Consider the following 18,139-nt stretch of genomic DNA (forward strand, 5'->3'; position numbering starts at 1 on the left):
CTGAACATAATGAAGCTGATTATAACTGTACATGTGACTGACTTTGATCCAGTAATTTTTTTTTTTGTTTCAAATTTAGAGTACCCAATTATTGTTTCCAATTAAGGGCCTTTCATGAATAGACGGGAGCTGTCCCCCTCCTGCCAGGCACAGTTCGGGCCAATAGAAGCACTCCTGCCACCATCAGACCAAGTTAATTCAAGCCAGTCCAAACTGCTGATAGAATCTGGTCGACATAATTCAGTCCAGTTGAAGATAAATCATGTGGCCTGTTCTCTTGCGGTTGCGTTCACCTTTGTGTGTGGTCTTCCCACAGGTCTGTAACATTGCTGTTGTTGAAGGAACTTCACCAAGTCAGGAAGGCAGCACCATCTAGTGGCCATCATTGAATCCACGGCCTTGTACCCAGTTTCAGCAGCGTGATGATCGTGACGAATGATAAGGTGAGGGAGTATTACACTCAACATGATTCAGTGGGTGGAACTGTCACCTCTGAGTCAGAGGTGGTAGTTCTGAGTCATGTTCCAGAGACTTCAGCACAAATATCCAGACTGAGGGAGTGCTGCATTGCCAGAGCGGCTGTCTTTTGAATGATGTACTGTCTGCTCTCTCAGGTCGAAAACCATTTTGAACAAGAGCAGCGGTGTTCTCTCTGGCCAATATTTATCCCACAGCAAATCACAAAAAATTGTTACTATCTGGCTATTATCACTTTGCCATGTTTGGGTGCTTGCTGAGTGAAGATTTGCTGCTGTGATCCCTACATTACAACACAAATGACACTTCAGGCAAGAACTTTGGGTTGCAAGACCATTAATGGCGTCAGACAAAACATTCTCTTTCTTTTCATTTGGAAAAGCTTCAGTTGATGATTTGTGTCTTCAGGCATGGCCATCTCAATGTTGTGTTACTCACTAAGCTCTTGGCAGGAGCACATGACCAATCAATGTGTTGTTTGAAGCTCACTCCCAAGTATATTACGGCACAGTGAATGGCCTGACATCACTCACTTGATGGGGCAGTGTCAAGGAGATGAATATGGGATGGAGATAAATAGGTATAAAGGAGGCCACTGCGTCCCTCAAACCTGATGTGCCATTTATAACTGGATCAAAGGGCATGGCATGGTGGTTAGCACGGCTGCCGATGGTGCTGAGGACCTGGGTCACTGTCCATGTGGAGTTTGCACATTCTCCCCTTTTTCTGTGTGGGTTTCACCCCCACAACCCAAAGATGTGCAGGGTAGGTGGATTGGCCATGTTAAATTGTCCCTTAATTGGAAAAAATAATTGGGTACTCTAAATTTTAAACAAAAATAAAAAAATTACTGGATCAAAGTCAGGGGGTGGGGGTTACATTCTAAATTAGTCACCAGTGAATCCAATGGGGAATTAGGGAGAAACTTTACTTCCCACAGAGTGGTCAAAATATGGAACTCAGTCCCATGGAGTGTTTGAGGTGAATAGCACAGATGCATTTATGGTAACGTTGAATAAGTGAGATAGAAAATAATTCAAGGATGTATCGCTGGGTTGGATGGAGCCTGGCTCTGGGCTCTGAACTCAATGCAATATGTAAATGTTGGGAAATGATGACAAGCTATTTTGGAATGGAAACAGACGGAATTCTTCATTCAGCACTCTTCGTTTCTGATAAGATACCAATTGATTTTCGTTTGAGTACAGCACTCTCAGAGGGAGTACCACACACCCAAGGTTCTTGGATCAGTTCTTGGTTCACGTTGACGAGATTGAGCTCTGTGGAGACATTGTAAGCATATTACAATTGCGCTCAGCTCATTGTGACATTGACCTTTCTAGAATGGGGTGAGTAAAGATTGATCGAGCTGGACTGTAAACAGCTGACACTTGAATCAGTTTGCAGATGAGCTGCCTCAGTAAGAAGTCTTACAACACTAGATTAAAGTCCAACAGGTTTATTTGGAATCACTAGCTTTCGGAGCTAATGATGAAGTTACACTCCGAAAGCTACTGATTCCAAGTAAACCTGTTGGACTTCAACCTGGTGTTGTCAGACTTCTCAATTTGCCCACCCCAGGCCAACTCTTGGCATCTCCACATCATGAAATATGCTAATGGGGAGGTGGAGGAGATGGGTTTGGAATACAAAAAGAATGGCCTGTCTCTGTGCTTTTAATAATTGGTAATTGAATTGATAGCTTTGTGTTCTTGTGTTCAGATTCTCGATGCTCACAGTGTAGAACCCGCTCTGATACATGTGACTGTGCGTGGAGATGAGGGCCCAGCTCAGTGTGAAGGAAGCAGCTTCAGACCACCACCTCATCAAGCCAGCCCAGACACCAGCCATGTGAGTATCTGCTTACCAGTCTCTGATCTTCCATCCGAAGAGAACTTTTCCAAACAATGGATTTAAACCTCCAAGCATAGGGACTAACCTGTGGGTGGGTGGGAAAATCATTGACTTTGAAGTGCACTCACTTCAGGTTAACAAATGGGATCTGGTGAGCAGTGGGTCTTGATATACTGAGACATGATTGCAGCTGGAAAAAGTGATGAAAGAACCAAATTGTGCGCATGTGGAGACCTTGTCCACATCCTTCTCTAACCTCCTTCAGTTCTCTGAAGATCACTGTGCAACTCAAATTCTGGCCTCTTGCTCCTCCACTGTTGGACATGGCTTCAGATTGGAATTTCCTTCTGAAACCTCTTCATCTCTCTAATCATCTGTCATCCTTGAGCTGTTTCTAAAAACCAATCCACTTGGCCCAAGTTTTTTTTTTCTTTCCTAGCTTGTTGGCTCAGCCAGCATTTATTGGCCATCCAATTAAGCGGCAATTTAGTATGCACAATCCGCCTACTCAGCACACCTTTGGGTTGTGAGGGTGGGATCTATGGGGAGAATGTGCAAACTCCACACGGACAGTAACCTGAGGCCGGGATCGAACCTGGGACCTCGGCACCATGCTGCCCTTCAAACTCGGACTTTTAAAACATGATTGCAGCAATCACACACACTAACCCAGGCTTTTATCCCTTACTGCACCATGACTGCAGCAGTCATACACACACTAACCCAGGCTTTTATCCCTTACTGCACCATGATTGCAGCAATCACACACACTAACCCAGGCTTTTATCCCTTACTGCACCATGACTGCAGCAATCACACACACTAACCCAGGCTTTTATCCCTTACTGCACCATGATTGCAGCAATCACACACACTAACCCAGGCTTTTATCCCTTACTGCACCATGACTGCAGCAATCACACACACTAACCCAGGCTTTTATCCCTTACTGCACCATGATTGCAGCAGTCATACACACACTAACCCAGGCTTTTATCCCTTACTGCACCATGATTGCAGCAATCACACACACTAACCCAGGCTTTTATCCCTTACTGCACCATGATTGCAGCAATCACACACAGTAACCCAGGCTTTTATCCCTTACTGCACCATGATTGCAGCAATCACACACACTAACCCAGGCTTTTATCCCTTACTGCACCATGACTGCAGCAGTCATACACACACTAACCCAGGCTTTTATCCCTTACTGCACCATGATTGCAGCAATCACACACACTAACCCAGGCTTTTATCCCTTACTGCACCATGATTGCAGCAATCACACACACTAACCCAGGCTTTTATCCCTTACTGCACCATGATTGCAGCAATCACACACACTAACCCAGGCTTTTATCCCTTACTGCACCATGACTGCAGCAGTCATACACACTAACCCAGGCTTTTATCCCTTACTGCACCATGATTTCAGCAATCACACACACTAACCCAGGCTTTTAACCCTTACTGAACCAAATACATATAATATGATACATCTGAAATTCCAACATGTTTCCTCTTCCACCACAACAGTTTCCTTTCTCTTCTGATGGATCTTTCTGTACGATAGCATCCATTCCTTTTGTTTTCCTTGCTTCATTTCTTCACCTTTTGCCATTGTCTTGTTGCTGAAGCATAATTAGCACCGGGATTTCTGTAGAACATGATTCTCTGTGCAGCCATTTCCATGCTGATTGGAAATTTCTTAGATTGTGAATTGTAGGTTTCCCTGGAAATCCTGTAAAATATGACAAACCCCATATGGATGGGACTGTGGAAATAAGGACCTTTTTCTGTGCGTCTTTGAGTCTTGTAAACAGCCAGTATCATTGTTCTGACTGGGGTTAGCTCCTTGGAGCAGATCAGATAAGGAGGAGATGTCAGAGAGGTGTTGAAAATCATGAATGGTTTTGTTCAAGTCAATTGGAGAAACTGTTTCCAATCACATCAAGGCCAGTAACCAGAGAACGCAAGGTGATTAGCAAAAGAACTATTGGAGACATCACCTGCACATTTATAAACAATGAATTAAGATGATCTGGAATGTACCTGGAAGATGGCAACGGCATGATCAGTCCCAACTCAGGGCGATTGGAAATATTCCTGAAGGAATGATTATGGGGAAAGAGCAGGGGAATGTAATTAATTGGAAGGCTCAACCTCAGCCAGCGCAGGCAGGATGGGCCAAATGGTCTCCTTCTGTACAGTATCACACTATCATCTCCCCTTCCAGATGCTGCCAAACCTGCTGAGATTTTCCAGCATTTTCTCTTTTGGTTTCAGATTCCAGCTTCCACAGTAATTTGCTTTTATCATTCTATCATTCTCTGTTCTCTATTTTCAGAGACAATTCACAAGTCTGCCCATGCACTGTCAGCCCACATTTCCAAGCCGAGCACAGGATCAGTACACCACTCCGAAGAACACAAAGGGCTCCTTTGCCTGTGAGGATTCCACAAAGTACAGCAGAGAGGGTATGACAAGAGAATTGAAATCCCTGCAGTCACTTAGGTTTTTAATGAACAAGAGAAAGATCCCAAAGAGACTGGATTAATCCCGACCCCTACCCCTAACCGACCTGAAATCCGAAGTGTCCAAATGTAGCCTACAGCTCTAGGCTCCAGACAGTAAAGATGTTGCTTTTTTAAAAATCTTTTTTAGTCCCAACCCCTCCTCCCACAGGGCCAGTTTGTAACTTGCTTTTATGTTTTGCTTTCACAGAACACTGACCCTAGCCCTGCTATTAACACATTCTGCTGTCTGACCTTTATCCACTGTTCCCACCTTCTTTAGTCTTTAACATTACTATTAACACTCCCTTTGTCTTGAGTCCATGTCAAATCCTGTTGTCAAATCTCTCCTGACCTCGGACCTATTCCTGTCCTCGCTTGCTTGAGCTGCTCCACCCCTTCTTTGACAGTATAAAATCCATCAGATTTCTACGTCTCAGCTTTGAACAAGAGTCATATTGGACTCGAAATGTTAATCCTGTTAATCCAATGTTAATGTTAATCCAAAAATGCTGCCAGAGCTGTTGCGTTGTTCTCGCATTTTCTGTTTTATTTCAGATTTGCAGCATCTGTAGTATTTTATTTTCATTGTAAAGATGTTGCTCAATTACACAGTGTCAATCCAGTCCTTGTTGGACATGAAGCACAGTGCCAAATTCAACTAATTCTGCCGCTCAATTGGCAACCTCCCTCCAAGGCCACAGAGTAGCTGGTACGAGATATGGGCGAGATTGCCCACTTTTCCATGTGTGAAATTTGAAACTGAGACACATTAAAGCTGAGCTGAGTCAGCTTCACTATGTATATGCTCTGCATTAGCCAGGGGTAACTGATGAGACAAAGGTTAGAAGTGAACTTTATCGTGGTTAATTTTGATGGTGGATGTCTACTGAGCAAAACAAAAAAACAGTACAGCACAGGAACAGGCCCTTGGGCTCTCCAAGCCTTCGCCGATCATGTGTCCTATCTCGACCAACCGCCTGTATCCTTCTATACCCCGTCTGTTCATGTGCCTATCCAGATAAGTCTTAAAGATCGCTAATGTATCTGCCTCAACCACCTCACTTGGCAGTGCATTCCAGGCCACCACCACCCTCTATGTAAAAAATGTTTCCCGCACATCTCCACTGAACTTATCCTCCCTCACCTTGAACTTGTGCCCCCTTGTAATTGTCATTTCAGCCCTGCGAAAAAAACCTTGTTCTATTCACCCTATCTAAACCCTTCATAATTTTATAAACTTCGATCAGGTTGCCCCTCAGCCTTCTCTGGGGAGAACAATCACAGTTTATTCACTCTCTCCTCATAGCTAATACCCTCCATACCAGGCAACATTCTGGTAAACTTTTTCTGTTGTCTCTCCAAAATCTCCACATCCTTCTGGTCGTGTGGTGACCAGAATTGCACACAGTATTCCAAATGTGGCCTAACCAATGTTCTGTATAAATGTAACATAATTTGCCAACTTTTATACTCAATACCCCGTCCAATGAAGGCAAGCATGCCATATGCTTTCTTTACCACCATCGTGCTGCCACTTTTAAGGATCTGAGGACTGCATGCCCAGATCTCTCTGTGTGCCTATGCTCCTGATGGTTCAGCCATTTATTTTATAGCTCCTATCTGAAGATAAAGAAGTATGCTGGTGAATGCTCCAACAATAGTGCATCATCTTAACTGTGTATTTGATGCACTTGCTCCATTACATGTTTTGAGTTCCCTTTACTGAGAACTACCTGGAGGTGTGACGCATTTGGAAATTGACGTTTCAAAGTGCTTGCAAAGATTGTCGAGAAGAATTGCAAAAACATTCCCCGCATCTGGGACACCACATTCCTTCTACAGTAAGAAGTTCTACAACACCAGGTTAAAGTCCAACAGGTTTGCAGCAAATCACTAGCTTTCGGAGCGCAGCTCCTTCCTCACCTCAGGTCACCTTACTGTGCCCACCCAGTCCCACGCCGGCATCCCCACATCATTCCTTCCACAGGCCATGCCCAAATGATTTTCCCAAATATTTACAAATGATTGAATCATTTGGGCATGGCCTGTGGAAGGAATGATGTGGGGATGCCGACGTGGGACTGGGGTGAGCACAGTAAGAAGTCTCACAACAGCAGGTTAAAGTCCAACAGGTTTGTTTCGAATCACTAACTTTTGGAGCGCTGCTCCTTCCTCACCTCACTTCAGAGTTCGAAGTTCAGAGCGCTGCTCCTTCCTCACGAAAGTTTTTTTTAAAATAATTTTTATTAAGGTTTTCAAAAACATATCAAAAACATAAAATAACAGCAAGAAAACCATATTAACAACAATAAAAAGAAAAAACACAATAACCCCCAAAACCAAACTCCCTCCCCCCCCCCCCCCCCCCCCCCAGTAACTACAAAAAGAAGAAACAGATAAGCACCTGGCATATTCAATAAACACATACACATTTCTCCCTTCCCCCGCAACAAACCCCCCCCCCCCCCCCTTCCTCTCCCTCCTTCCCCCTCCCACCCCGCCCCCCGGGTTGCTGCTGCTGCCGGCCTATTTTCCTACCGCTCTGCCAGGAAGTCCAGGAAAGGCTGCCACCGCCTAAAGAACCCCTGTACTGATCCCCTCAGGGCAAATTTCACCTTCTCCAATTTGATGAACCCCGCCATATCATTGATCCAGGCCTCCACGCTTGGGGGCCTCACATCCTTCCATTGAAGCAAGATCCTCCGCCGGGCTACTAGGGACGCAAAGGCCAGAACACCGGCCTCTTTCACTCCCTGCACTCCCGGCTCCACTGCAACCCCAAAAATTGCGAGTCCCCAGCCTGGCTTGACCCTGGATCCTACCACCCTCGACACCGTCCTTGCTACCCACTTCCAGAACTCCCCCAGCGCTGGGCATGCCCAAAACATATGGGCGTGGTTCGCTGGGCTCCCCGAGCACCTAGCACACCTGTCTTCGCCCCCGAAAAACCTACTCATCCTCGTCCCGGTCATGTGGGCCCTGTGCAGCACCTTGAACTGTATGAGGCTAAGCCTCGCACAGGAAGAGGAGGAATTCACTCTCTCCAGGGCATTCGCCCACGTCCCCTCCTCAATCTCCTCATCCAGCTCCTCTTCCCATTTACCCTTCAGCTCCTCCACCGAAGCCTCATCCACCTCCTGCATGACGTGGTACACGTCCAAAATCCTCCCCCCCCTCCAACCCACACCCACGAGAGCACCCTGTCCCGTACCCAACGTGGGGGAAGCAGTGGGGAACCCCTCCACCTGCCGCCTGGCAAACGCCCTAACCTGCATGTACCTAAACATGTTCCCCTGGGGGAGCCCAAACTTCCCCTCTAACTCACCCAGTCTCGCAAACCTCCCATCCACAAACCGGTCCCTCTACCTCCTAATACCTACCCTATGCCAGCCAAGAAACCCACCATCGATGCTCCCTGGAACAAACCGGTGATTCCACCGTATCGGGGACTCCATTGAGCCCCCCACCTCCCCACTATGCCGTCTCCATTGCCCCCAAATTTTGAGGGTAGCCGCCACCACCGGTCTCGTGGTATACCTCGTTGGAGGGAGCGTCAACGGCGCCGTTACCAACGCCTCCAGGCTCGTGTCCATGCAGGACGCCATCTCCATCCTCTTCCATGCTGCCCTGCCCTGTCCATTACCCACTTACGCACCATCGCTGCGTTGGCAGCCCAATAGCACCCACAGAGGTTGGGCAACGCCAGCCCCCCCCCCCTATCCCTGCCCCGCTCCAAAAACACCCTTCTCACCCTCGGAGTCCCATGCGCCCATACAAATCCCATACTACTCCTATTGACCCTCCTAAAAAAGGCCTTCGGGATAAGGATGGGGAGGCACTGGAACAGGAACAAAAACCTCGGGAGCACCGTCACCTTGACGGACTGCACCCTGCCCGCCAGCGACAGCATGTCCCATCTTTTAAACTCCTCCTCCATTTGCTCCACCAGCCTAGTGAGGTTAAGTTTGTGAAGGGCCCCCCAGCTGCTAGCCACCTGGACTCCCAGGTACCGAAAGCTTCTCCCTGCCCTTTTCAGTGGGAGCCTACCAATCCCCTCCTCCTGATACCCCGGGTGCACGATAAACAGCTCACTCTTACCCAGGTTGAGCTTGTACCCAGAAAAGCCCCCAAATTCCCTAAGGATCGTCATCACCTCCTGCATTCCCCCCACTGGGTCCGCCACATATAGCAACAAGTCATCTGCGTATAATGACACTTGGTGCTCATCCTCACCCCGCACCAGACCCCTCCAATTCCTTGGCTCCCTCAACGCCATGGCCAGGGGCTCAATTGCCAACGCAAAGAGCAAGGGGGACAGGGGACACCCCTGTCTCGTCCCCCGGTAAAACCGAAAGTACTCCGATCTCCTCCTATTCGTGGCTACGCTCGTCATCGGGGCCTCATATAACAGCCTCACCCAACTGACAAACCCCTCACCGAACCCAAACCTTTCCAGCACCTCCCACAAGTACCCCCACTTAACCCTATCAAAGGCCTTCTCCGCGTCTAATGCTACCACTATCTCCGCCTCCCCTTCTACCGCCGTCATCATGAGAACATTTAGAAGCCTACGTATATTGGTTTTTCAGCTGCCTTCTCTTCACAAACCCCGTCTGGTCCTCATGAATGACCCCCGGCACACAGTCCTCTATCCTTGTGGCTAAGATCTTCGCCAACAGCTTGGCATCCACATTTAACAACGAGATCGGCCTATATGATCAACACTGCAGGGGGTCCTTGTCCCGTTTAAGGATCAAGGAAATCAGCGCCCGTGACATAGTGACAAAGCCCCCCCCCCCCCCCCCCCCCTCCCCCTTCCTTGCCTCGTTAAAGGTCCTAACCAGTAGGGGGCCCAGCAGGTCTGCATACATTTTGTAAAATTGGCTGTGCCACCATGCTGCCCGGAAGCAACACTGCTAACCACCATGCCACCCTACAGGTTTTATTTTGATTGGGAGTAGTGAGAATGGAGTCAAGGTAGCTACCCTAACAGAACGACACAGTGGCGTGTTTCACCTACTTTTGTTACCTTCCATGATCATTGTGGGTTCACTTAATCCTGCTGTCCACCATTCCCTTTTTCTGGCTGGTGCCCCTGATGAATGATTGGAGAAGGGTTCCTTGTTGGCCTTCGCCTTTCTGTCATGGTGGTGGCAATTATAGAGGTGAAAGAGCAGCATTTACATAGCACCTTCCAGACAGTAAAACCAAGGGGTTCACAGTAACATTTGTCTGCCAAAATTTGATACTCAACTACAGAAGGAAATATTCAGACCTTTGGCCAAAAACCAACAAAGAGATACATTCCAAGGATCACCGTAAAAGAAGCAGAAAGAGATGGAGAGGTTGAGTGAGGGCATTTAGAATTTTAAGCTGAAGACATGGTTGCCAGTGATTGAAGAATAAAAATTAGGGATGTGCACGAGGCTATAATTGCCTAAGATTGGCTGAGGCAAAACTGCTTCAATGAAGCATAGAATCCTAGGTGGGATGGTCGTTCTATTCATTCACCTACCAAGAGAGAGAGAGGCGGTTGAATTGCTCTAAAGATATGCATGTATTAATGCTCAGCCTTCCTTTCCAGGTAATGCATTCTCTGAAGATGCAGAGATGAGAAATAACAAGAGGAAGTTGAACCACCGTGATGGAAGTGACATCAGCCTAGCAAAGCTGCCAAGAGCATGCCATAACTCTGATCCAAGACTGGAAAATGGCAATGTGTGGATTCCACTGTGCACCGAGAAACTGGATAGAAAGGGAGTACCATTGCTTCGACATGAACTCCACAAACAAGTGGAGGAGGTGGGATGGGGAGTATGTGATGACAGTAACCAGTCTAAAACGTCTCCCCAAGCAGAACAGTTTGTGCAAAATAGGGCATCACTATCCCGAGAGAATGAAGGAAAGCAGAACAATGATGACCAAGTGCAATCAAAGCTAAGTTGTTGCAAAAGTGAAAAGAGATTCGTGCAATCTTATTGGACAGGGGATGACAACACATCTAGTCACAAAAAGCCCATGACATTTCGGAACCATCTGGAAGACATTGAAAAGGCGCCAGTCACATTATCCATGTATAAACTAAAGAATGAGAACTGGCGAGATAGTAATAGATTAATTACTGAGCAAGATGATAAAAAAATAGGCATCTTGAAAGACCCTTTGCAATCTTCATTTGGAGGTCAAGTGTTGCAGAATTCAAATGTTGAATCAGAAGGATTGTCGAGTTTACTTAGCCGATCAGGTTGCAATAAATCACCTGGCCAAATAGAGCACAATGCCAGAGATGCACTTTGTAAAGTTTCTTCAACTTCCATTGACAGTCGGCAACTAAGACTGAGCTCCCAGCAGAACTTGAAACATCCGTTACATGAAGGCAACACAGCTGATACAGCAGAAAAGACATTGTTGTTGAACAAGAATGACCCATTGTCATCATATAATAGATCCAGAGTATCAGAGGGTACATGGCATCCACTTTACTCTTCACCTGTATCCAGTGCAGTTTATAACCCCATGCTTGCTTCACATATGAGCGCAGGAATGGGATTAAGCAGCTATTCACATTTAAATACTCATTTTCCACACTTGAGCACCAAGCCACCCAGTGGGATTCCATCATCTCTCTCCTCTGTGTTTACCAGCAAGCCTCAGTTGGACTCCACTTACAGCAATAGTCTTGGACCTCATCTGTTTTCTTACGGTTGCTACCATCCAAAGCATCTCCAGACCTGCAGCCAGGCCCAACTGGCTGCAGTTAACGGGCAGCTTAATCTCTATCCCATGATGTGGCAAGATGTGAACATGGGCATTCACTCGGAGCCAAGGTTGCCTGTCTCTCATCAGGGCTATGTCAATGGCCAAAGCACCTTCAATATGGTTAGTTTTTGTACTCTGCCACCGTTGACATTTTTGGCATGAAAAAGATCCAAAAATATTGGAACTGCAAAGGTCAGTCAGGATCTGACAGACAAAATTGGGTTTGTGGTGAACTCGACATGGCAACGAAAACACAGAGGTTAGAGAGCAATAACAGATAGAACATAGAACATTACAGCGCAGTACAGGCCCTTCGGCCCACGATGTTGCGCCGTCCTGTGAAACCCCTCTAAAGTCCCTCTACACTATTCCCTTATCGTCCATATGCCTATCCAATGACCATTTGAATTCGTTTAGTGTTGGCGAGTCCACTACTGTTGCAGGCAGGGCATTCCACGCCCTTACTACTCTCTGAGTAAAGAACCTACCTCTGACATCTGTCCTATATCTATCTCCCCTCAATTTAAAGCTATGTCCCCTCGTGCTGGACATCACCATCCGAGGAAAAAGGCTCTCACTGTCCACCCTATCTAATCCTCTGATCACCTTGTATGCCTCAATTAAGTCACCTCTTAACCTTCTTCTCTCTAACGAAAACAGTCTCAAGTCCTTCAGCCTTTCCTCATATGATCTTCCCTCCATACCAGGCAACATTCTTGTAAATCTCCTCTGTACCTTTCCAATGCTTCCACATCCTTCCTATAATGTGGCGACCAGAACTGCACACAATACTCCAAATGCGGCCACACCAGTTTTGTACAACTGCAACATGACCTCATGGCTCCGAAACTGAATCCCTCTACCAATAAAAGCTAACACACCGTACGCCTTCTTAACAACCCTCTAAACCTGGGTGGCAACTTTCAGGGATCTATGGACATGGACACCGAGATCTTTCTGCTCGTCCACACTACCAAGAATCTTACCATTAGCCCAGTACTCTGCCTTTCTGTTATTCCTTCCAAAATGAATCACCTCACACTTTTCTGCATTAAACTCCATTTGCCACCTGTCAGCCCAGCTCTGCAGCTTATCTATGTCTCTCTGTAACTTGTAACATCCTTCTGCACTGTCCACAACTCCACCGACTTTAGTGTCATCTGCAAATATACTCACCCATCCTTCTACGCCCTCCTCCAGTTCATTTATAAAAATGACAAACAGCAACGGCCCCAAAACAGATCCTTGTGGCACACCACTAGTAACTGGACACCAGTCAGAGCATTTCCCATCAACCACCACTTTTTGTCTTCTATCAACTAGCCAATTTCTGATCCAAATTGCTAAATCACCCTGAATCCCATGCCTCTGTATTTTCTGCAATAGCCTACCGTGGGGAACCTTATCAAACGCTTTACTGAAATCCATATACACCACATCCACCTGCTTTACCCTCATCCACCTGTTTGGTCACCTTCTCAAAGAACTCAATGAGGTTCGTGAGGCACGACCTACCCTTCACAAAACCATGTTGACTATCTCTAATCAAATTATTCCTTTCCAGATGATTATACATCCTATCTCTTATAAACCTTTCCAAAACTTTTCCCACAACAGAAGTAAGGCTCACTGGCCTACAGTTACCTGGGTTATCTCTACTCCCTTTCTTGTACAAGGGGACAACATTTGCTATCCTCCAGTCCTCTGGCACTATTCCTGTAGACAAAGATGACTTAAAGATCAAAGCCAAAGGCTCAGCAATCTCCTCCCTAGCTTCCCAGAGAATCCTAGGATAAATCCCATCCGGCCCAGGGGACTTATCTATTTTCACACTTTCCAGAATTGTTAACACCTCCTCTTTATGAACCTTAAGCCCTTCTAGTCTAGTAGCCTGTATCTCAGTATTCTCCTCGACAACTTTGTCTTTTCCTGTGTGAATACTGACGAAAAATACTCATTTCGCACCTCTCCTATCTCCTCGTACTCTACGCACAACTTCCCACTACTGTCCTTGACTGGCCCTACTCTTACCTTAGTCATTCTTTTATTCCTGACATACCTATAGAAAGCTTTAGGGTTATCCTTGATCCTACCTGCCAAAGACTTCTCATGTCCTCGCTTGGCTCTTCTTAGCTCTCTCTTTAGAGCCTTCCTAGCTAACTTGTAACTCTCAAGCGACCCAACTGAACCATCACGTCTCATCTTCACATAAGCCTCCTTTTTCCTCTTGACAAGTGATTCAACTGCTTTAGTAACCCATGGTTCCCTCACTCGACCACTTCCTCCCTGCCTAACAGGTACATACTTATCAAGGACACGCAGTAGCTGTTCCTTGAACATGCTCCACATTTCCATTGTGTCCATCCCCTGCAGTTTTCCTCTCCAGGCGATGCATTCTAAGTCTTGCCTCATCGCAACATAATTGCCTTTCCCCCAGCAATAACTCTTGCCCTGCGGTTTATACCTATCCCTTTCCATCGCTAAAGTAAACATAATCGAATTGTGGTCACTATCACCAAAATAATCACCTACCTCCAAATCTAACACCCTGTCCTGGTTACCTAGTACCAAATCCAATATGGCCTCGCCTCTTGTTGGCCTATCTACATACTGCATCAGGAAACCCTCCTGCACACATTGGACAAACAGATCCATCTAAAGTACTCAAACTATAGTGTTTCTAGTCAATATTTGGAAAGTTAAAGTCCCCCATAACAACTACCCTGTTATTTTCGCTCCTATCCAGAATCATCTTTCCTCAACATCTCTGGAACTTTTCGGAGGCCTATAGAAAACCCCTAACAGAGTGACCTCTCCTTTCCTGTTTCTTAACTCAGCCCATATTACCTCAGTATTCGAGTCCTCATCAAATGTCCACTCAGCCACCGTAATACTGTCCTTGACTAACAATGCCACCCCTCCCCCTGTCTTACCACCTTCCCTGAACTTACTGAAATATCTAAACCCCGGCACCTGCAACAACCATTCCTCGCCCTGCTCTATCCATGTCTCCGAAATGGCCACAACATCGAAGTCCCAGGTACTAACCCATGCCGCAAGCTCACCCACCTTATTCCGGATGCTCCTGGCATTGAAGTAGACGCACTTTAGACCACCTTCCTTCCTGCCGGTACACTCCTGCAACTTTGAAACCTTACTCATGACCTCACTACTCTCAGCTTCTTGTGTACTGGAGCTACAATTCAGGTTCCCAATCCCCTGCTGAACTAGTTTAATCCCTCCCGAAGAGCATTAGCAAACCTCCCCCCGAGGATATTAGTACCCCTCTGGTCCAGGTGTAGACCATCCCATTTGTAGAGGTCCCATCTACCCCAGAATGAGCCCCAATTGTCCAGGAATATGAAACCCTCCCTCCTGCACCATCCCTGCAGCCACGTGTTCAACTGCTCTCTCCCTATTCCTCGACTCGCTCGCACGTGGCACGGGTAACATCCCAGAGATAATAACTCTGTTTGTTCTAGCTCTAAGTTTCCACCCTAGCTCCCTGAATTCCTGCCTTACATCCCTATCCCTTTTCCGACCTATGTCGTTGGTACCTATGTGGACCACGACTTGGGGCTGCTCCCCCTCCCCCTTAAGGATCCCGAAAATACGATCTGAGACATCGCGGACCCTGGCACCTGGGAGGCAACACACCAACCGCGAGTCTCTCTCGTTCCCACAGAATCTCCTATCTATCCCCCTAACTATGGAGTCTCCAATGACTAATGTTCTACTCCTTTCCCCCCTTCCCTTCTGAGCAACAGGGACAGACTCTGTGCCAGAGACTTGTACCACATGGCTGACCCCTGGTAAGTCCCCCCCCCCCCCCAACAGTATCCAAAGCGGTATACCTGTTACTAAGGGGAACGACCACAGGGGATCCCTGTACTGACTGCTTACCCCCAGCCCCTCTCACCGTCACCCATCTATCTTTATTCTTTGGCGTAACTACCTCCCTGAAGCTTCTATCTATGACCCCTCTGCCTCCCGAATGATCCGAAGTTCATCCAGCTCCAGTTCCCTAACGGTTTTTGAGGAGCTGGAGTTGGGTGCACTTAGAACATAGAACATAGAACACTACAGCGCAGTACGGGCCCTTCGGCCCTCTATGTTGCGCCGACCTGTGAAACCATCTGAAGCCTATCTGACCTACACTATTCCATTTTCATCCATATGTCTATCCAGCGACCACTTAAATACCCTTAAAGTTGGCGAGTCTACTACTGTTGCAGGCAAGGCGTTCCACACCCCTACTACTCTCTGAGTAAAGAAACTGCCTCTGACATCTGTCCTATATCTCTCACCCCTCAATTTAAAGCTATGTCCCCTCGTGTTGGTCATCACCATCCGAGGAAAAAGACTCTCACTGTCCACCCTATCTAACCCTCTGACTATCTTATATGTCTCTATTAAGTCACCTCTCAGCCTTCTCCTCTCTAACGAAAACAACCTCAATTCCCTGAGCCTTTCCTCGTAAGACCTTCCCTCCATACCAGGCAACATCCTAGTAAATCTCCTCTGAACCCTTTCCAAAGCTTCCACATCCTTCCTATAATGTGGTGACCAGAACTGCACGCAGTACTCCAGGTGTGGCCGCACCAGAGTTATGTACAGCTGCAGCATGACCTTGTGGTTCCGAAACTCAATCCCCCTGCTTATAAAGGCTAGCACACCATATGCCTTCTTAACAGCCCTATTAACCTGGGTGGCAACTTTCAGGGATTTATGTACCTGGATGCCGAGATCTCTCTGTTCATCTACACTACCAAGAATCTTGCCATTAGCCCAGTACTCTGCATTCCTGTTACTCCTTCCAAAGTGAACCACCTCACACTTTTCCGCATTAAACTCCATCTGCCACCTCTCAGCCCAGCTCTGCAGCTTATCTATGTCCCTCTGTATCCTATAACATCCTTCAGCACTATCCACAACTCCACCGACCTTCGTGTCATCTGCAAATTTACTAACCCATCCTTCTACACCCTCTTCCAGGTCATTTATAAAAATTACAAACAGCAGTGGCCCCAAAACAGATCCTTGCGGTACACCACTAGTAACTGAACTCCAGGATGAACATTTGCCATCAACCACCACCCTCTGTCTTCTTTCAGCTAGCCAATTACTGATCCAAACCGCTAAATCACCTTCAATTCCATACTTCCTTATTTTCTGCAATAGCCTACCGTGGGGAACCTTATCAAACGCCTTACTGAAATCCATATACACCACATCAACAGCTTTACCCTGATCCACCTGTTTGGTCACCTTCTCAATAAGGTTTGTGAGACATGACCTACCCTTCACAAAACCGTGTTGAGTATCGCTAATCAACTTGTTCTTTTCAAGATGATTATAAACCCTATCTCTTATAACCTTTTCCAACATTTACCCACAACCGAAGTAAGGCTCACAGGTCTATAATTACCAGGGTTGTCTCTACTCCCCTTCTTGAACAAGGGGACAACATTTGCTATCCTCCAGTCTTCCGGCACTATTCCTGTCGACAAAGATGACATAAAGATCAAGGACAAAGGCTCAGCAATCTCCTCCCTGGCTTCCCAGAGAATCCTAGGATAAATCCCATCTGGCCCAGGGGACTTGTCTATTTTGACATTTTCTAAAATTGCTAACACCTCCTCCTTTTGAACCTCAATTCCATCTAGCCTGGTCGACTGAACCTGAGTGTTCTCCTCGACAACATTGTCTTTCTCCAGTGTAAACACTGACGAAAAATATCCATTTAATGCTTCCCCTATCTCCTCTGATTCCACACACAACTTTCCACTACTATCCTTGATTGGCCCTAATCTTACTCGAGTCATTCTTTTGTTCCTGATATACCTATAGAAAGCCTTAGGGTTTTCCTTGATCCTATCCGCCAACGACTTTTCGTGTCCTCTCCTCGCTCTTCTTAACTCTCCCTTTAGGTCCTTCCTGGCTAACTTGTAACTCTCAAGTGCCCTAACTGAGCCTTCATGTCTCATCCTAACATAAGCCTTCTTCTTCCTCTTGACAAGTGCTTCAACTTCCTTAGTAAACCACGGCTCCCTTGCTCGACAACTTCCTCCCTGCCTGACAGGTACATACTTATCAAGGACACGCAGTAGCTGTTCCTTGAAAAAGCTCCACATTTCGATTGTACCCATCCCCTGCAGTTTCCTTCCCCATCCTATACTTCCTAAATCTTGCCGAATAGCATCATAATTGCCTTTCCCCCAGCTATAATTCTTGCCTTGCGGTATATACCTATCCCTGCCCATTGCTAAAGTAAACATAACCGAGTTGTGATCACTATCACCAAAGTGCTCACCTACATCTAAATCTAACACCTGGCCGGGTTCATTACCCAGTACCAAATCCAATGTGGCCTCGCCCCTTGTTGGCCTGTCTACATACTGTGTCAGAAAACCCTCCTGCACACACTGCACAAAAACTGACCCATCTATAGTACTCGAACTATAGTATTTCCAGTCAATATTTGGAAAGTTAAAGTCCCCCATAACAACTACCCTGTTACTCTCGCTCCT

The 18,139-nt window shown here is 46.6% G+C and overlaps 1 protein-coding gene across 5 annotated transcripts in view; it reads left to right on the plus strand.

Moving 5' to 3' along the window:
• Positions 1–18,139, plus strand: part of LOC119957325 (probable JmjC domain-containing histone demethylation protein 2C) — a 94,055-nt gene that overhangs the window by 22,459 nt on the left and 53,457 nt on the right. For 3 of the 5 annotated variants that reach the window (XM_038785213.1, XM_038785212.1, XM_038785211.1), the window contains 4 exons: positions 317–443; positions 2,200–2,328; positions 4,682–4,811; positions 10,435–11,729. In XM_038785213.1, the coding sequence (XP_038641141.1) occupies positions 423–443; positions 2,200–2,328; positions 4,682–4,811; positions 10,435–11,729 (1,575 nt within the window). In that variant the 5' untranslated portion in view covers positions 317–422. The remainder of the gene's footprint in view (positions 1–316; positions 444–2,199; positions 2,329–4,681; positions 4,812–10,434; positions 11,730–18,139) is intronic. The other 2 variants (XM_038785214.1, XM_038785217.1) reach the window with 2 other exon arrangements.

Source organism: Scyliorhinus canicula, chromosome 26 (assembly GCF_902713615.1).
Source record: "Scyliorhinus canicula chromosome 26, sScyCan1.1, whole genome shotgun sequence".
Classification (NCBI taxonomy): domain Eukaryota; kingdom Metazoa; phylum Chordata; class Chondrichthyes; order Carcharhiniformes; family Scyliorhinidae; genus Scyliorhinus; species Scyliorhinus canicula.